The sequence below is a fragment of the Macaca fascicularis genome, chromosome 10 (genome assembly GCF_037993035.2).
Source record: "Macaca fascicularis isolate 582-1 chromosome 10, T2T-MFA8v1.1".
Lineage (NCBI taxonomy): Eukaryota > Metazoa > Chordata > Mammalia > Primates > Cercopithecidae > Macaca > Macaca fascicularis.
The window spans coordinates 90,950,357-90,970,937 of record NC_088384.1 but is presented as its reverse complement, the minus strand read 5'-3'; the positions used below and the strand labels follow the sequence as shown (position 1 = coordinate 90,970,937).

At 45.7% G+C, this 20,581-nt stretch overlaps 1 protein-coding gene across 30 annotated transcripts in view; it reads right to left on the bottom strand.

Annotated features, from left to right (window-relative positions):
* The window catches only part of ACSS2 (acyl-CoA synthetase short chain family member 2), a 52,582-nt gene that overhangs the window by 5,974 nt on the left and 26,027 nt on the right, over nt 1-20,581 (bottom strand). For 10 of the 30 annotated variants that reach the window (XM_005568797.5, XM_074005129.1, XM_074005137.1 and 7 more), the window contains exons 3-13: nt 9,071-9,162; nt 8,768-8,871; nt 8,438-8,510; nt 8,092-8,167; nt 7,826-7,940; nt 2,412-2,549; nt 1,298-1,468; nt 855-988; nt 531-663; nt 393-449; nt 126-206 (exon numbers count right to left, since the gene is read on the bottom strand). In XM_005568797.5, the coding sequence (XP_005568854.1) occupies nt 126-206; nt 393-449; nt 531-663; nt 855-988; nt 1,298-1,468; nt 2,412-2,549; nt 7,826-7,940; nt 8,092-8,167; nt 8,438-8,510; nt 8,768-8,871; nt 9,071-9,162 (1,174 nt within the window). Of the gene's footprint in view, nt 1-125; nt 207-392; nt 450-530; nt 664-854; nt 989-1,297; nt 1,469-2,411; nt 2,550-7,023; nt 7,063-7,825; nt 7,941-8,091; nt 8,168-8,437; nt 8,511-8,767; nt 8,872-9,070; nt 9,163-20,581 lie in introns of all 30 variants that reach the window. The other 20 variants (XM_005568795.5, XM_074005133.1, XM_005568798.5 and 17 more) reach the window with 7 other exon arrangements.

Here is a 20,581-nt window from a genome sequence, read left to right as displayed (position 1 = left end):
CTCCAGTCATGAAACTTCAGTCCTAAGCAGCTCCAGGAGAGATTAGGTTATTAACTCTAAAGCAAAGTACCCTTGGCAGACCCTTTCTCCCTCTCCTTAAAGACTCCCAAGGGCCAGGGCCTCACCAGATAACCTTCAGCTTCACCTTCCAACTCTTCCCCAGACTCATTCAGGATTGCAGGAGCTACACCAAAGAATGGGAAAGTCTAGAAGCAAACAGGAGACAGAACCCAAGAAGAGGAATGAGGCAACTCTGACCCAACTCCCAAGGAGCCCCAGAACCCCAAATTCTTCACACATTATCAGTCCAGTTCTCCACTATCTACCTAGGCCAAATGCCCCAAGACACCATCCCTGCCTAGCCCAAGACCAGCCAGGGGAGCATCACTCACAGCAGAACCAGGTTTCATGGGTGTGGCACCAGGAAGGGGAGTCAACATGTGGCCACCCTGGGGAATTCAGAGATGAGAAATTTGAGTCAATCCTCCCACATTGTCCCTGGGCCCCAGCCTTCTGAACCCTTCACTCACTGTCTCTGTTTGCCAGAAGGTGTCCACGATGGGGCAGCGCTGGGCACCTACCACCTGGTGGTACCACAGCCAGGCCTCAGGGTTGATGGGTTCACCCACTGTGCCTAACACCTGCAAGGATGCCCGGCTATGCCTGGGACAGGGGAATGGGAGAGAGGAAGGCTCTGAGTACTACTGGAGGACATACATATCCAGGCTTTTCTCTTGCCCCGTCCTCTTATTCCAGGTCAGAGAGTTGGGACAATGGAAAGGAAGAGACTGTACAAAGGCCAGCACCCAGCTCTGAGGGATACCCATGGGGCAGCAACTGGGAAGGGGTCTCACTTGGTGACAGGCTCATCTCCAAACTTCATGAGCAGACGGATGGCTGTGGGTGCTGTGTAGAACTTGGTCACCTTGTATTTGTCCACAATGCTCCACAGGCGGTTCACGTCCGGATATGTGGGAATCCCCTCAAACTGACCCATGAAGGCTGGTCATTCCCAGTCTTTCCTAATAGTCCTTTTATTCATCCCCCTACCACTCCCTCATGTTCAGTATTTTGCCCTTTCTGACCAACCATAGCTTCACTCCCTTACCAGACAAGCCAAGATACCATCCTAGTCAGGATACGCAACCCCCTCAGGACTTCTCTTTCTCCAAGAAACAGATGGTTGTATAAGTCCCCCTCCCTCTAGACCAAGAAGCCTTGGGAGGTAGTCACCCAGGATCATCTTATCCATCCCCCAGCTAGGCCAGGTGGCCATGGGTCCCAGCTCCCTTCTCACCAAAACACTGGTGGCACCATTGGCCAGTGGCCCATAGGTGACATAGGAATGGCCAGTGATCCAACCAATGTCTGCCGTGCACCAGAACACATCCTCCGCGTGGAAGTCAAACACATACTTGAAGGTTGTGGCTACATAGAGCATGTAGCCCCCAACTGTGTGAACCACACCCTGTGGGAAGAATGGGGAACAGGTTAGGGCTTCATGCCTACCCCTACTGACCACCAAATGGAGGCTGGACAGAGCTGGAGGAAGATCCTCCTCAGGGATTTCAGCCCTGCCAGCACCCTTTTCACAGCATCCATCTCTCTTCCATCTCCTTTTCTCCATGCTCCCATCTCATCTCCTTGATCACACTCCTGATGACACGATGTCTATCAGTCCATCATTCACACCTGCACCCTCAGATGGTATTTCAGAGCCACCCACATCACTTACACACATGAACACTCATAACTAATAGTCCCTCTGTTGTGTATATGTGCCCACACACTCAATTGCACACCATCAGAGTGAGTGGGAAAAAAAGATAATTCCCTTTGTTTATTCCATCCCTACCCCCATTTCTATGAAGGAGAGGCCAAAACTGTGTTTCTAAAGGCTCATTGAGGGATATTCCAAAGCATATGGAGATAATTTAGGAGTAGGGTGGGCAGAAGGTAGAGTGACATAGCTTTCAAGTCAATGGAAGAAACAGAGTTTTCTTAAGTGTTTCTGGTTCCCACGGTGTGTGCTGGCAGAGAACTACATGTTAATAGTGTGCCATGTGGAAGGAATTGAACTCTAAGAGTTATGGTCTTAGAAGCCCGAGAGGGATCTCTGTGCCCACCCTTGGCCTTGAGTTAACAGAATAGATCTCCTTCAACCAAACCATGTGTGCATAGGGAAAGAATATCCATGTCAGCTGTATGAAACCCTCCACCTGAATTGTCTCACCCTGGGCCTCACCACCTATAGATGGAGGATTTATGTCTTCACTTGATTTAGAAAAGACAATGTTACATTTCTAAAACTCAGGGTTGTTGGAAAAAAGTAATTTCATTACTTGTTTCCTCAGAAACTTACTTCTTACACACACATACACACACACACACACACACACACACACACTTGCCTTGGGTTTGCCTGTGGAGCCACTGGTGTACAGGATGAAGAGTGGATCCTCGGCATCACACCACTCGGGCTCACACTCGTCCCCTGCCTCTTGCATGAGCTCATGCCACCACAAGTCAATCCCTTGGTTCCATGAGATCTGCAGAGATGGGCAGGGAAGAACTGTGAACAGCTCAAGATGGGGACAAGATACACCCATATGTTGCCTCTGGAGGGAATGAGGCGGGACGGGAAGGTAGGAGTACAGGAAGGGAGAGAAGGCCCTTCAAGGGTGGAATGGAACAGAAAGAACAGGAGCAGAACCTAAGCTTACTGAGTACTCCAACCACCCTGCCATCCTACCCCGATCTCTACCCCAGAACTCCTCTCACCTGGCCTCAGGCCGAGGAGGAACACTTGGCTGGTCCCTTCCCATCCTTCAATTCTCAGCTTTCTTCTTTCCAAGAAGTCAGCTTCTTGGAAAGGCTTTACCTGAACAGTATCTGATAGATTCCCACCTCCAACCTTGCTATTATTATTGATCCCAACACCATGTTTCTTTCCCACACAGTACATATTTCCTGTTATTTTATTTAGTTGTTTACTTGATTACTGTCTTCCCATCTAGATAGTGACATCTATGAAGAAGGTGAAACATCTTTTCTCCCAACCCCTGCCGTATCTCCCAACACCTAGCAAAGTGCCTGGCACTCAGTCAATTTTTGTTGGACAAATGACTATGCACACACAGGTCTACATACATACATATGTACTTATGGGACTAGGCTCATTAGCAGGGATGCGGACACCACACAATTCAGAAATGCAAAATTAGTCAGAGCCTACAGGTGAGGTGGGCACCTGACCCTGTTAGCAGTAAAATAAGTCAACAGATCTTGGTCCAAGCACTTTTCCCTGCATGTCCAGACCCAATCCACATCTATGGGTTTCCTACCCTAGCTCTGCTCCTGCGTTTACACCACTGGTACCAATAGGGTTTCCCATAGAGACTTTGGCTTGAGGGGACAGGTTCCATTCAGCAGGAAGCTTTGCTTCAAGTTGGTGGAGAAGGACCAAGGTAGACTTCCCTCAGTAGAAGGATGTCCCCTATGCCTTTGATAATTACTTCTGGATCTGTCATCCTGAAACTTCTCTAAATTCTCCTTTGAAACTGTTTTACTTTTCTGTCTATATCACCTCTTTGAACACCAATTTTGAGTCTACCATCTGCTGAATGAAGTTAGATCCCTTGAATTTGTCCAAAGTCTTCAGTGAACTTCAATACCAGTTCTGCCACTTCCTAGCTATATGACCTTGGGCAAGTCACTTTACCTTAAGTCTCTCCTTTTAAAAATGAGGACAGTCATTCTTGCCCTAATGGACTCACAGGATGTGGTAAACACTAAAAGAGAAAAGTATTATCTAGTAAACATCAAGCCTTAGATTGCCCCAAGGGTAGAGGTTGGGGTGGGATGAGGAAGACTGATGAATGTCAGGAGAGATAGAGGTTAGTTCAATGACTACTGGGAGTTAAGAGTGTGAGGCTGGGCGTAGTGGCTTATGGCTGTAATCCCAGCACTTTGGAAGCCCAAAGTGGGTAGATCACCTGAGATCAGGAGTTCAAGACCGGCCTGGCCAACATGGTGAAACCTGGTCTCTACTAAAAATACAAAAAGTAGCCAGGCGTGGTGGCGGGCGCCTGTAATCCCAGCTACTCAGGAGGGTGAGGCAGGAGAATCACTTGAAACCAGGAGGCAGAGGTTGCAGTGAGCTGAGATCGCACCACTGTACTCTAGCCTGAGCAACAGAGTGAGACTCCGTCTCAAAAAAGCAAAACTAAAAACAAAAACAAAAACAAAAAAAACAACATAAGAGTGTGATGATGGGAACTCTTTGGGGTTTGCTTTAGCTGTCACAAAGTCCTTTCATATTTATTAGATTCTTGTATGTTCAATGACCCTGGCTGGCAGGTAGACATGGTGGTGTAAGATAAATGCCATTCTCCCATTGTGAGGATATATGCTAATTTGTTGTGTGCATATTTGGTTAAAAAAAACCCTGGAGTGTTAGATATATAGCTTGATAAATTATAAAATGACTCTCTAATCACTCCCTTCTTTCTGTACCACCTGCCCCTTATGGTAGAGAATTTGAAATTTCTGGATTTTGAACATCATAAAAACAACAAGCTTAGAAAAAGGAAGAAGAGAGAGAAAGCTGCCCACAGTTAGAAAACATAAGAACACGCCTGGCCAGGTGCGGTGGCTCAAGCCTGTAATCCCAGCACTTTGGGAGGCCGAGACGGGCAGATCACGAGGTTGGGAGATCGAGACCATCCTGGCTAACACGATGAAACCCTGTCTCTACTAAAAAATACAAAAATCCAGCCGGGGTGAGGTGGTGGGCGCCTGTAGTCCCAGCTACTCGGGAGGCTGAGGCAGGAGAATGGCGTAAACCCGGGGTGCGGAGCTTGCAGTGAGCTGAGATCCGGCCACTGCACTGCAGCCTGGGTGACTGAGCAAGACTCCGTCTCAAAAAAAAAAAAAAAAGAACACCCCTGATTTTGTCTATTCATATGCATCTACACATACACTGTCACATGGGTACTTTTTCTTCTGCCAAATGATCACTTGAGATGGGGGCACTAAAGTATTCAACCAGAAGTATCAATACTGCTTTGGACAAATAGTGCTGGTCTACAGCACTGTGAACTGTCGCAGAACAGGCACTAAGTACATGTAAGGACAAGGCATAGTTACAACTGTGGCTCTGCAATGACGGCACTCTTATAATCTTATAATATTATTTCTTTTGTGGGTGGGTATGTATACAGAGGTAGACGGGTTAGAGTACTCCAGGTGTGGAACTGATAACTAGCACCAGGAAGCAGAGTGAACTCAATTAGTAGAGCAAACTTTGGTTGTGAATTAGGTGTGTGCCTATGAGGCCCCAGGCTCTGAACCAGGAAATGGTCTGAATTTTCTAAAATAAGAATTGAGGAGTTGGCCTTTGTCCTTGGACCAGGATAGCCTCAAGGAGGGCAGCTGCCATGTATGGGAGAGGTATATGAGGGAGCTCATAGACCATATGGTTGAGGAGGGTCCCTGCAAACCCCACCAGGCTCTCCCTGGAAGATTGTTTAAGGATAAAGGGGTTTGGAGCCCTGCCAGGATTTTTGCAGCTCTTTTGAAAATTATTTTAAAAATTTTAAATATGGGGCCCATTGTCAGAAAGATTTTTGCAGCTTTGACTGCAGTTCCCAGACCAACAAACCTGGACTTTTTAAGCCTATTTTTATGCTCTTTGGTATTTTGGAAACTGGTTGTTTTCACCTCCAAGAAACAAAAATCCAGTAGCCTTTGGCCTGAAGGTCTCTGGTATTAAGAATTATAAGAGTTTGTTATTCTTTTCTGGTCTCTCTTTTGGAAATGCCAATCTGTCTGTTGCATTAAGGGGAAGCAAAAAACAGCTGACATTTATTGAGTAGTTACTAAGTGCGAAACACCTTACATATATTGACAAAACCCTATAAGATAGGTACAATTATTATCCTTATCTTACGGATGGAGAAACAAACGAGAGAGTTTAAGTACACAGTAGCAGGTGGCAGAACAGGATTTAACCCAAGTAATCTGGCTCCAGAGATTACAATTTAAGCCACTAAATTTGTCACTTCTTTCAAAAGAAAGGGTGTAGGTCCTGCCTGAGTTTTAAAAGGAAAGCAGTATCCCCTAGGAATCAGATCTATCTTCACCATGCTAATGAGAATAGAGAAAAGGGGCTTATATCTACCATTGGCCTAAGAGGTTAATCATAGCAGATTTAGAGTAAGACACCCTGTGAAGACGGTAAAACCCAGAGGAATAGTGAGCTTTATGTGTTGTTTTAGGAAGGGAAGCTGTTTCCTTTCATAGCACGTGTTATCATCTCTCCATTACTGACAAGGAAACTGAATCCCAGAGGGGAGAATTGACTTACTCAAGGTCATACAGCTAAAAATTAGTCTCTGGACTTCAGGCCCACTCTCTCCTCGATACTAATCTGCTTTGAGCATCCCCTTATGGATCTCCCTTCTTAGAACCACCTACAATGTGACTTTTGTTCAGTTTAGCACTTAGTCACATTACAAAGTTATATGCAGTTTGTAAATCCCAAAGTACTATGTAAATGTATTTAGGAATCTTCTCTGCTGTTCTGTATAAAACTTAGGTTTTCCTTTGTATTAATAATACATGTATAACTCCCCAACTTGATGGTGAATTTCCAAAGTCAGGGTTTGAACCTCCTCCAAATACTCCTCCTCCTGTCTCTCTTGGCTCTGCTCCAGCTACCTGCACACTAAATATTTTCTGACAGGTTACCTTGTCCCCTCTCCCACAAAGGTCCTGAGCAGCAGGATAAAATGGGTTCTGCTGTTACCTCTCTAAGAGCCATGCTCTATACCAATTCACAGAGGCGGTAACAGACATTTAATTTCACCACCCTTCAGTGGCTTACATGGCAAGCTGCCCAGGGGCAAGGGGAAGGGGGTTAGGTCTGGCAGCCACCTCAATGGGGCAAACAGGCAAAGGGCAGATGAGCACACAGACAAGCACACAGGAAAGCGGTGCCCACGGCAGTGCAGAAATGGATACCTGGGGCTGAACACGCTTGGATTTCTCTTTCAGCTTACCCTGTTAAGAGCCCAGGATGAAAAGGGTAGTGAGGAGGGTCCAAGTACACAGGGAGTGGGAAGAAAGGGTCAGTGTGTTGTAAACCCCAAACTCCTTTCTCACTGGTCCTCCCAGCTTCCATTTTCCTGATCCTGATTCCAGCCCCTATATATGTAAAACCCGTAACACTGATTGGGCTTTCCAACTTCCCTAAACTAGACTATAGCCTCTCTAGCCCCAAGACCCCTCAGGGAGCCTCAAGTCACAGACTCTCATTCAACCCCAGAACTTTGATCCCTCATGCTCCTCAGCCTGGAGGCGATCACTGGGCATTTCTACCATTCCCACCAGAAGCCCGGGGGTTCAAAGTTAACAAGGGCCATATTGTGAGGGCTGGACTCTGGTCCTTCCATGGTGGGCATCCCTTAGGCCGCAAAGGTACAGCCCAGTAATGGAGATGACTATATAGTGTCACTCAAGTTAGACATTTCTAACACAAACCTAGGCCCTGAGGATCCCCTGTGCCCACAAGGATACCCCAACCAGCATAGGAGTCTCCCTTACAATCGCTTGTGCTGTTCTCAAGGTACAAGGGCCTCTCTACCCACAGTCAAGGTCAAAGTCTTCTAGCTCCCACCTAGCCCTGCTAGAGGAGGCATTCCTAGAATTGCTCCTGGATCCTCAGTATACTGATGAGCAGGCAAAGAAGGACATCAGGAACTTTCTAGGCAGGAAAAGTGAAGGAATTTGAGCCTAGAGAAAGGCATAGCAGTGCCAGACTCACCTGCACATCCGGGCATGACCTCTTAATTGGGGGGGACTGGCTGGGGGAGTCACCCATGCCCAGCTCTGCCCGCCCTAGGTGCTTGACCACAATGCAGCATCTTACTGGGAAATCCCTGTAGAAGACAAAAGCCTAAAGTGGTAGCCTTGTTGGCTCAAAGGGAACTTGGCAAGACCCGCCCATGTCCATTTAGGGTAGAGGGGACAAAGGGAACCTGGCACTGGGTCAAGGCTCAGTCAACTCAGACAGTAACCAAACACACTTACTTCTCCTGACACTTCTGCAGGGCCTCGTCAGCCAGCTCCTTCAGGTTCACAAGCTTTTCTCCCCTGTAGAAGGCATCTTTGGGGAGCAACAGACATTCCAGGCCTTAGTAAGCACCATGCTGCCTAGTGGGCACAATGTCCACAGAGCCCTTCCTGAGTGGGCCTCTTAACTCTGGCTCTTCCAGCTGATTCGAGCTGACAGAGGGTCAGCTGAGGTGGGACCAGGAGAGGAAAGGCAGGCAGTTTCTACCCTCTATGCTGAGTAGCCCCAAATACCAACGAGCTGATTGGAGACCAAGGCTTGAGGTATGGGGGATTCTGGAGAAGAGGTGAGAGAATTAGTCACCTGTAGTGATGAGAAGACTGCAGCTGGAATCCAGGATCCGTTCACATAGAGACTCTGAAGAGAAGCCTGCAAACTAGGGAAAGGAAGAAAGTCTAAGGGAGAGAAGGAAGCCCCAGGGATTGAGCAAATAAGGAAAGGGGTTGCTCATGGAACTTTCAGGATCTCTAAGCCAGGGTCCTAGAAGAAACTGAATAACTGATATGGACCTATGACACAAACCTTCTAAGCTCCTTAGTTTGTTATTTAAGGCCCTCCATTCTCTAGGCCCAACCTACTTCTTCAGAGCCCCACCCCCCATGCCTGCCCCTTTTCACCAGCCCAAACTCCTACCACAATGGAGTGCAAAGCCCCAATGCGGGCACATGCCAGCATGGCCACCACAAGCTCTGGGATCATAGGCATGTAGATAGCCACTCGGTCACCCTTCTGAATGCCTGCAGGTAAAAGCACAGAAAATGAACCATGAACCCTTCTTGCTGCTACTTGCTCCCTCCCATCCAGCTGGCCTCCCTCCCAGCTGACCTGTTCTCTTCCACTGTTACCAAAATCTTTCCATCCGTTGCCCTTTCCCCATAAGTCCTCAGATACCCCAAGGCCAGCCCCCCAGTCCCTTTCCCACACCCCCACACTCACCCTGTTTTCGGAGAACATTGCTGAACTGACACACTTGGACCAGAAGCTCATGGTATGTGATCTGAGTGGTCTCCCCTGGCTCATTGCCCTCCCTGAGACATACCAGAAAGAACCAGTGATTAGGGGCATAACTTCTTCCCCAAACAAGAAACAGGCATAGTCATAAAATCCATCCAGTGACGCTAAGGCCTGGAACTGTTCCATGAGGGTGAGCTATCTGCCCACCATCAATCTTGCCATCATCAATCTTGAGCTGACTGGTCAGATACTTTGGCCATTCAAGATACTTTATACACATGTTGTATGTCATTAGGAAATGCACTGTCCATCTCTGATCCTTGATAAAATGGAGTGATGGCCCCTTCTCTTCCATCCTAGTAATGTATTAAGGAGAAGTGATATCACAGATGTGATTCCTTCTGATGAGGCATCAAGACTGCATTATTCAGAGTAGGGTCTCCAGATCACTTGTGCCTACATCATCTAGAGGATTTGTAGATTCCTGGGCCCCAGCTCAGACATACTGAATTAGAATCACAGCGTCCAAAGATCTGCTTCTTTATTACAAGATGGTACAAGGAATTAGTACAGGATTCTGATGCACACTTAAAGTTTGAGAATTGGCTGGGCGCAGTGGCTCATGCCTGTAATCCCAGCACTTTGGAAGGCCGAGGTGGACAGACCAAAGGTCAGGAGTTTGAGACCAGCCTGGCCAACATGGTGAAACTGTGTCTCTAGTGAAAATACGAAAATTAGCTGGGTGTGGTGGTGTGTGCCTGTAATCCCAGCTACTGGGGAGGCTGAGGCACGAGAATCCCTTGAACCCAGGAGGCGGAGGTTGCAGCGAGCTGAGATCACACCACTGCACTCCAGCCTGGATGACAGAGTGAGATTCTGTCTTGAGTAAATAAATAAATAAAGTTTGAGAATCACCAACCTGTATCAGGTGATTTCTGTCTACCTCCCCAGCCTTGCCTCCCACTCCTTCCTAGGATTTAGCCTGTTTACTTCAGTCATTCCTTCATGCATTCATTTGCTTATTCAACAACTACTATGTGCTATCTACATGTATAGAAATAAGGCACCAATGGGCAGGGCGTGGTGGCTCTTTCCTGTAATCCCAGCACACTGGGAGACCTATAATCCCAGCTACTTGGGAGGCTAAGGCAGGAGAATCGCTTGAAGCCGGGAGGTGGAGGTTGTGATGAGCCAAGATCGCATCACTGCACTCCAGCCTGGACGACAGAGTAAGACTCTGTCTCAAACAAACAAACAAAAGAAGAAATAAGGCACCAATGAGCAAGATAAGTAAGATACCTGATATCATGGAGCTTATATTCTAATGATAGTGTGGGTAATAAACATATAACAAATATAACCAGGATAATTTCAGATTATGATAAGCATTAAAAAGGAAATAAAGCAGAATGATATAAAAATGAGTGACTAGGGGTCGGGCGCGGTGGCTCAAGCCTGTAATCCCAGCACTTTGGGAGGCCGAGACGGGTGGATCACGAGGTCAGGGGATCGAGACCATCCTGGCTAACATGGTGAAACCCCGTCTCTACTAAAAAAAAAAAAAAAGAAAAGAAAATACAATACAATAAAAATGAGTGACTAGGGAGAAATGCTTTTAAAAAATATACTATCTTGGGTCAGGCACGGTAGCTCACACCTGTAATCCTAACACTTTAGGAGGCCAAAGTGGGCCCATCTACAGGAGTTCAAGACCAGCCTGGCAACATAGCAAGACCCCATCTCTAAAAAAATTTAGCTGGATCCACTGGGCGCGGTGGCTCACACCTGTAATCCCAGCACTTTAAGAGGCCGAGGCGGGTGGATCACGTGAGGTCAGGAGTTCAAGACTAGCCTGACCAACACAGAGAAACTCCGTCTCTACTAAAAATACAAAAATTAGCTGGAGGTGGTAGTACATGCTTGTAATGCCAGCTACTCGGGAGACTGAGGCAGGAGAATCACTTGAACCCAGGAGGCGGAGGTTGCAGTGAGCCAAGATCATGCCATTGCACTCCAGCCTGGGCAATAAGAGTGAAACTCTTGTCTCAAAAAAAAAAAAAAAGAAAGAAAAAGAAAAGAAATTAGCTAAGTGTGGTGTCATGCACCTGTAGTCCCAGCCACTCAGAAAGATAAGATGGGAAGATCTCTTGGCTCACTCCTGTAATCCCAACACTTTGGGAGGCCAAGGCAGGAGGATCATCTGAGACCAGGAGTTCAAGACCAATCTGAGCAACATAGCAAAACTTCGTCTCTAAAAAAAAAAACATTCAATTAGCTGAGTGTGGTGGTGCACACCTGTAGTCTCAGCTACTCAGGAGGCTGAGGCAGGAAGATCGCTTGTGCCCTGGAGGTCAAGGCTGCAGTGAGCTGTAATCATGTCACTGCACTCCAGCCTGGACAACAGAGTGAGTTTCCCTGTCTCAAAAAATAAATAAATGTTTCCGTTAGTGGTTTTTTCCAATTTTATGATTTTTTTGAATAAATAATACATACAAGTAGGACTACATAAAAAGATACATAATGATAAGTGTTCTCCTCACTCCTATCTCCCAATTACCCTGCCTACTGGCAAACCACAGTTTGGGTTTTGCGATTTGGTTTTTAGAGACAGGGTCTCACTCTATTGCATAGGCTGGAGTGCAGTGGCACAATCATAGCTCACTGCAGCCTCCAACTCCTGGGCTCAAGCAATCCTCTTACTTCAGCCTCCTGGGTAGCTGGGACTACAGGCACATGCTACCACACCTGGCTAATTTTTTTATTTTAAAATTTTTTGTAGAGACAGAGTCTCGATATATTGTCCAGGATGGTCTCAAACTCCTGACCTCAAGCAATCCTGCTTCAGCCTCTCAAAGTGCTGGGATTACAGGCGTGAGCCACCATGCCCAGGGCAAAACACTGTTACCAATGTTCTGTGTAACTTTCCAGAAACAATCAATATTCAGACAGGACCACTCTTAGTAGGACAGAGGACTAGGGTAATTCAACTAGTGTGGAATGACCAAACTAATTACTTTGCAAGAAGTCTGTATCATTAGGATCTTTAATAAGACCCTTGAGATATCATTGAAGACAGAAATTTGAAAGTTGAATATTAAAAAATTGGATTTTACAGGAGGCTGAGGCAGGAGAATCTCCTGAATTCGGGAGGTAGAGGTTGCAGCGAGCTGAGATTGTGCCATCGCACTCCAGCCTGGGTGACAAGAATGAAACTCTGCTCTAAAAAAAATCGGTCAGCCAGGCACAGAGGATCATACCTGTATTCCCAGCACTTTGGGAGGCTGAGGCAGGCAGATCACCTGAGGTCAGGAGTTTGAGATCAGCCTGGCCAACATGGCAAAACCCTATCTCTACTAAAAATATAAAAATTAGCCAGGCATGGTGGCACACGCCTGTAGTCTCAACTACTTGGGAGGTTAAGGCGGGAGAATCATTTGAACCCGGAAGGTAGAGGCTACAGTGAGCAGAGATCGTGCCACTGCACTCCAGCCTGGGCAACAGAGTAAGACTTTGTCTCAAAAAAAAAAAAAAAAAGGATTTTAATGTTGTTCAGAAAAGAGATAAACACCTTATAGTCCCCAGTCAAGCACAGGGTAATAGGGGTAGGAAGAACGGCTCTACTTAAGGAACAGGTCTGTCAGACAAGCATATATACTACATGCATTTGTTTACATATTCTCATTTTTTCTACACAAATGATGGCATACAATACACACTGTTTTGTATCTTGTTTTGTTAATTATTATATGCATTCACTAAAATGCACAAATCTTACGTGTAGAAGTTGATCATCTTGATTTTTCAAATTTAACAATATACCTTGATATCATTCTTCAGCAAGACTTAGATAACTATTTCTCTTTTTCATTTGTTGTTGTTTTTGTTGTTGAGACAGGGTCTCACTCTGTCACTCAGGCTGGGGTGCAGTGGTACCATCATAGCTCACTGCAGCCTCAACCTCCCAGACTCAAGTGATCCTCTCACCTCTGCCTCTTGAGTAGTTGGGACTACAGGCCAGAGCCACCACGCCTGGATACTTTTTTTTTTTTTTTTTGCAAAGACAGGATCCTACTATGTTGCTCAGGCTGGTCTGGAACTCCTGGCCTCAAGTGATCCTCCGATCCTCCTGCCTCAGCCTTCCTTCCAAAGTGTTGGGATTACAGGTGTGAGCCATGGCGCCAAGCTTAAAGAGCTATTTCATTATCTTTCTCAGCTGCAAAATATTCCACCGTTTGTATGTACTGTTATTTATTTAACAAATAAATGCGTCAATGAATATTTTTATTTTTATGTCACTTTACTCACTTGCAAGTATATCTGTAGGATGAATTACCAGAAGTGGAACTGTTGGGTCAAGAGATGTGTAGTTTTGTTTGTTTTTTTTTTTTCGAGATGGAGTTTTGCTCTTGTTGCCCAGGCTGGAGTAAAATGGTGTGATCTTGGCTCACTGCAATCTCTGCCTCCCGGGTTCAGGCAATTCTCCTGCTCAGCCTCCTGAGTAGCTGGGATTACAGGCGTGCCCCACCACGCCTGGCTAATTTTTGCATTTTTAGTAGCGATGGGGTTTCACCATGTTGTTCAGGTTGGTCTTGAACTCCTGAAGTCAGGTGATCCACCCACCCTGGCCTCCCAAAGTGCTGGGATTACAGGCGTGAGCCACCGTGCCTGGCCAACGTGTGCATTTTAAATATTGATAAATATTAGGGAACAACTACTTTAAATAAGATGGTCCTGGAGGGCCTTTCTCTGGAGAGGTGATATTTGAGCCAAGACCTGAATAATGAGAGGTAGGCAATCATACTAATTCTTGGGAAGAGTATTCTGGGGAAAGAGAGCATCAAGTGGAAAGGCACTGAAACCTTTTCAAACAAAGAAAGAAAGACAATATGGCTGGATTTCAGTGAGCAAGAAGTTGGGTAAGAATGAGAGGTAGGCAGCAGCCAAATCACGTAGAGCCTTGTAGGCAATAGTAAGAAGTTTGAATTTTACTCTAAGTGGATTCCTGGTTTCCCTTGGCAAGTTCAGGTCCGTCTCCACACTTTTGACCATACCATTGCCCCCACTCAGAATATTCTCCTTCCTCCTTCAGACACCAGCACCATGTGGCCCTCCCTTCGCACCACAGACCATTGCTTTCCCTCTCCTTCCTTACTGCACAGAGCACTTATGAAGTAGGTAACTGAAACCTAGAGAGACGTAGTGGCTTGGCCAAGGTCACACAACGATAAGTGGTAGAGCCAAGAATAGACCCTCAGGTCTTCTGATTTCAAGTCAGGACTCTTTCCCTCATAGTGTGAAGGACGGGGACTGGCAGGGAAGCCAGGCCTTTTCTTACCAACAAAGGTCACACAGAAGATTATCAGCCTCTTTCTAGTTCCTGGCTCGATGCGTCAGTAGGCTTTAACCCTCCTACGGATAAGAGAAGCCAAACACAGGGAGCTTACTAAAGTGGGAAAGAACAGGGATAGAGGAAGCTGGCAAACAGCCCTGAATGCCAGAGGCAGAAAAGCCATTTCCTTAACTGGCTCACTGACAAGTGCCACAGGAACTTCAGAACGTCTCCGGTTATGGCTGAATGCTGACATATACATACCCAAGCACATGTGTCCCCACATGCAAACCACATACCAACTCACCTATGTGTGCTCACTTGTATAAAATCACATATACCAATATACAAACATTCTAGGCATAAAACCTGCCCATCTGCACACATAGGAACAAATAAGGATAAATATATGCACCCAGGATTCAAACTTAAGGACTTATCTGTATCTGCAAGTACAACCACCACAAATACGTACCCACCTATGTGTACAGTGTGCCCCTTCGGAAACTCTCCATCAAATCATTCTGTTTTGCCAGGTGCCACACATGTAATCCCACACTTTGGGAGGCTGAGGTGGGTAGATCACTTGAGGCCAGGAGTTTGAGACCGGCCTGGCCAACATGGCGAAGCCCCAACTCTACCAAAAAGACAAAAATTAGCCAGGCATGGTGGTGCATGCCTGTAATCCCAGCTACGGAGGAGTCTGTGGTGGGAGGATCACCTGAGCCCAGGAGGCGGAGGTTGCAGTAAGCTGAGATTGTGCCATTGGACTCCAGCCTTGGTGACAGGGCAAGACTCTGTCTCAAAAAAAAAAACAAACAAACATTCTGTTTTATTTTTTTCATGAAACGTTCCATTGTTTGAAATTATCTCATGTATGTTCATTACTTATGTATTATCTGTTTTCTTCACTGGAATATAAGCTCCACGATAGCAGAGATTTTTTTTTTTTTTTGAGACAGAGTCTCGCTCTGTCACCCAGACTGGAGTGCAATGGTGAGATCTCGGCTCACTGCAACCTCCACTTCCTGGGTTCAAGCAATTCTCCCTGCCTCAGCCTCCTGAGTAGCTGGGATTACAGGTACCCACCATCACACCTGGCTAACTTTTGTATTTTTAGTAGAAATGGGATTTCAACATGTTGGCCAGGCTGGTCTCACATACCCTGACCTCAGGTGATCCACCTGCCTCGGCCTCCCAAAGTGCTGGGATTACAGACATGAGCCACTGCACCCAGCTGATAGCAGAGATATTATTTGTTTTCTTCACTGCTGCATCCTTAGCACCTCGAGTACAACCTAGTACATAGAGGGTGCATAAGAAGAGATAAGCACAACCTATACAAGTACAATTTACTTGAGCCCACTTCCAACCCTGACACACACACGCACGCGCACACACACACACACACACACACACCACAGTGTGCATTCCTCTACTTGGCTATGGGCTCAAGTTATACATTATTGATATAGGCACCTTATTCATTCCAGTATCTTCTTTCTCTGACATACACACCAGGCTGGGGCCCCTGGCTGGCTGGGAAAGGTGAGGGGCAGGGTACTGGCCTACTGCAAAATCCCAAGCCCTCTAGGATGTCAGAACTCTTAAAAGAACATCCAATTTAGTCTCTTAACTCTGAGATCCAAAGAGGCTATTAGCTATGCTTGGCATCACAGGGTGGGTTACCACAGCAGAGCAGGGACCAGGAATTAAGGTCCAGACCTCTTTCCTCTACAACAGGAGTTGCAAGCTCAAAAATTGGCAGGATCTAGGCAGGTAATGTAAATAAGTGGACCAAATGAAAGAAAATACATGATAAAGATAAGAAATAGTTCCCTTTCCACTTCCCTATAAGAAAACAGCAGCACATATATAATAACCCTTAGCCTCAGTTTCAGGGGAACAATAGGGAAAGGGAAGGACTGGAAAACTGGCAAATGCATGCTCTGGCGAAAGGAGGCATCCAGTACCTAAACTTGGTTCCTGTCAGCTTTTGCCTGCTAGGAATCGGGGCTCGATATTGTCAATTTTTTTGATTTTTCAACAGTAGCCTGGAATCTATTTTTGTCAAAACTCCTGAATTTATGTAAGTGTTGACCACTAATTTTTAAAAGCTTTAAGGCCAAGTGCAGTGGCTCATACCTATAATGCCAGTACTTTGGGAGGGCAAAGCAGGAGGACCGCTTGAGGACAGGAGTTCAAGATTGGCCTGGGCACCATAGTGTCTCTACAAAAAATTTTATAATTAGCCAAGCATGGTAGCTAATGCCTGTGGTCCCAGCTACTTGAGAGGCTAAAACAGGAGGATCACATGAGCCCGGGAGATCAAGCCTGCAGTGAGCCATGTTGATGCCACCGCACTCCAGCCTAGCAACAGAGACCCTGTCCCACCCCTCCCTACCAAAAAAAAAAAAAAGTTTTAAACACTGTGAATCAAACAAAGCTATTAATGAGAAATTTAGCTGGTACGATAATATGGGGAACCCTTGGTGTAAACCAAACTACTTTTCCTTCACCTGGAGGCCATATGGTTGGTGTGACAACCTATGGTACACAGTCACTAGCCCTTCTCATCTTCTTCCCCTAGGGAACCTCCTCCAAGGAGCCTTCTCCAACTACTTCATCCTCACACTCTCAAAATTTACTTTAACCCATTATTGGTTCAAAATCCATTTAGAATTAGACTACCTCTCTTCACATCTATTTCTACCATCCTAGTCCAAAACTACCATTAGGTAGGTGACATCATGTCACCCCTCTGCTCAGAATGCTCAGATCACTTCCCATTTCATTTTGAGTAAAAGTCAAAGTCCTCACAATGGCCTACATGATCTAGTCCCTCGTTACCTCTCTGTCCTCATACACAACTATTCTGTCTTCCTCTCCCTCTCCCTCTGCTCCAGCCAAACGGCCTCCCCAGTGTTTGGCAAAAGCACCAAGAACATTTAACCTCAGAGCCTTTGCCCTCTTCTTGAAGTGTTCTTTCCCTAGATAGCCACATGACTTATTCCTTACCTTTGAGTCATTGCTCAAATGTTGGCTTCTCAGTAAGGTCATCTTTGACCACCACATAAAAAAAAATACTCCCTGTGCCCCTCTCCAGCCACAGGTTCTCTGAATTAACATTTTCCATGAAATTTTTGTTAGTTTCCCTTTTTCTCACCTACCCAAAATCTAAAAGTTCTTTCTTCCTCCCAAAGCCCTTTATCTCATTTTCTTTGTGATCTGCTTTTCTAGCTTTTACTACATTTATTTGGGCCTTATCTTTCCCATTATACCCTGGGCTCTTGGAGGACAGAGATCATGTCTTCTTCTCTGTCTCCTCCAAGCACAACTGGCACAATAGGTATTCAAGGGTCATGGTTAAATAACTGAAAGACTGATAATTGACTAATCACAGGGACGACTGGGGCTACCCTTTATTTGTTTATTTATTTATCTATTTATTTATTTATTTATTTATTGAGACAATGTGTCACTATGTTGCCCAGGCTGGTCTTAAACTCTCAGGTTCAAATGATTCTCCCACCTCAGCCTCCAGAGTAGTTGGGACTACAGGCATGCACCACTGCACCCAGCTCCCCTCTTTATATGAGAAGGGTAGTCATTGGATTGAAGCTTTTAATTCCCTAGAACTACAAGTAAGGCACACGATAGGAAGAAACAGCTGAGGGAAAGATAGGTGGAGAAACTGGGTTCTTTACAGAGGCATCAGATGGAAGAGAAACCAGAGGAGAAACATCCCAGGTGAGAAGAGACACCAAACCTGTTATGAGAGGAGATGAGAGGAACACTGAACTGAGATGTTTAGCTTATATAAGAGAAGATACTGAGAGAGGTGATATCAAGTCTCAAAAGTCTGTATCTTCATTGCCTCCACCCTGGTCAAGCCACCTTCGTCTCTTGCCTGGATGACCACAATGACCTAACTGGTCTCCCACTTCACTCTTGCACCCTTCCAGTCCACACATCACCCAGCATGATCTGTGATCTCTTTTTTTTTTTTTTTTTTTGAGACAGAGCCTCGGTCTGTTGTCCAGGCTGGAGTGTAGTAGTGCGATCTCGACTCATTGCAACCTCTGTCTGCTGGGTTCAAATGATTCTCCTCCCTCAGCCTCCCAAGTAGCTGAGACCACAGGTGCATGCCACTATGCCTGGCTAATTTTTGTATTTTTAGTACAGATGAAGTTTCACCATGTTAGCCAGTCTGGTCTCGAACTCCTGACCTCAAGCGATCTGCCTGCCTTGGCTCCCAAAGTGCTGGGATTACAAGCATAAGCCACTGCACCCAGCCACAGAATGATTTATTAAAAACATAAATTGGCCAGGCATGGTGGCTCATGCTTGTAATCCCAGCACTTTGGGAAGCCAAGGTAGGTGGATTGAGCCCAAGAGTTTGAGACCAGACTGGGCAACATCGCAAAATGCTCTACTTTAAAAAAAAAAAAAAAAAAATTAGCCAGGTGTGGTGGTGCATGCTAAATCTATAGTTTTAGCTACTCAGGAGGCTGAGGTAGGAGGATCACTTGAGCCCAGGAGGTGGAGATTGCAGTGAGCTGAGATGTTGCCTCTACACTCCAGCCAGGGCAATAGAGCCAGACCTTGTCTCAAAATAAATAAATAAACAACAACGACAACAAAACAAACAAACCACAAATCACATCATATCACCTCCTGCTTAAAATCCTTTAATGGCTTCCATTGCATATAGAAGAAAATCCACATTCCTACTTTGCCTTGTATCCTCCCCAACTTCATCTTTTTGTTTTTGTTTTTGTTTTTTGAGACGGAGTCTCGCTCTGTCGCCCAGGCTGGAGTGCAGTGGCGCTATCTCGGCTCACTGCAAGCTCCGCCTCCTGGGTTTACGCCATTCTCCTGCCTCAGCCTCCTGAGTAGCTGGGACTACAGGCGCCCGCCACCGCGCCCGGCTAATTTTTTGTATTTTTAGTAGAGACGGGGTTTCACCGTGGTCTCGATCTCCTGACCTTGTGATCCGCCCGCCTCGGCCTCCCAAAGTGCTGGGATTACAGGCGTGAGCCACCGCGCCCGGCCCCCAACTTCATCTTGTGCCATTCTCCTATTCTGCCTACTAGGCTCCAAACACACTGGCCTTCTGACTGACAGAACATGCCATGTTCTTTAACTATCTTTCCCCAATTCTTCTTGTGTTTCAAATCTCAGCTTAAATGTCACCTCCTAGTGAAGCTTTCCCTGACCACCCTAAGTAGATCAGCTCTTCCTGTTATTCTTCATCACAACACTGCTTATTTTCTTCACAGCATTTTTCTCAAACTATACTTCTTTTGTTATTTATTTGTTTACTTATTGTTATTGTTATTAATATTAACAACAATATTAATAATATTACATATTGTTTACTTATTATTTTTGCTAATTGCCTATCTTCCCTACTAGACAGAAGACAGTTTCTGAAGGCAGAGGCCAAGTTGGTCTTGTTCACTGCTGAATCCCTCATTGTCTTGTACAGAACCTTGTATATAGTAGGTATTCGGTAAATTTTTGCTGAATGAATGCATGAATCTAAAGGATTATTATGGGAAAAAGGAGACTAATGTAGTATAACTATAAATGGAAAACCTATGTCAATTGGGAGAGCTCCATATTAAAGAAAACCTTTCTAACTGTTAGAGGTGTCCAAAGATGGAAGGCACTCCTTCAGGAGTTTCCTGACCCTGGAGATATCATGTCGAATCTGGGATTTTTAGGGATACTAAAGAGCAGACTCCACAATATGGCCAGGGACCAAACGAGACCAGTGTTTCTCAAAGAGTGGTCAGATAGTGTTAATAATGCAGTACCAAGTTCCCATGCAGCATAGGATTGTTCAGGTTGGGCCAGGTAACCCTGACACCTACTTCTACCAGATTATTCTCCAGGGAGTGGGGTCTTGAAATTTTCATTGCATAAGCTCCCCATACCATTCATGGTTATTGAGGTTTGAGATGACCTTTATGGCCCTTCCAACTTTGATATTCTTTGATTCTATAAAATGAAAAAATAATGTGAAAGAGTTCTGTGATCCATAAAGCACTACACAAATGTGGAGCACTCAAGATACAAGTATACCCACAAGCCAATTTCCCTTTCACCAGGGAATGGGAGCAATGTACCTTGACCAATTAGCAGCCTAATGTTCCCTC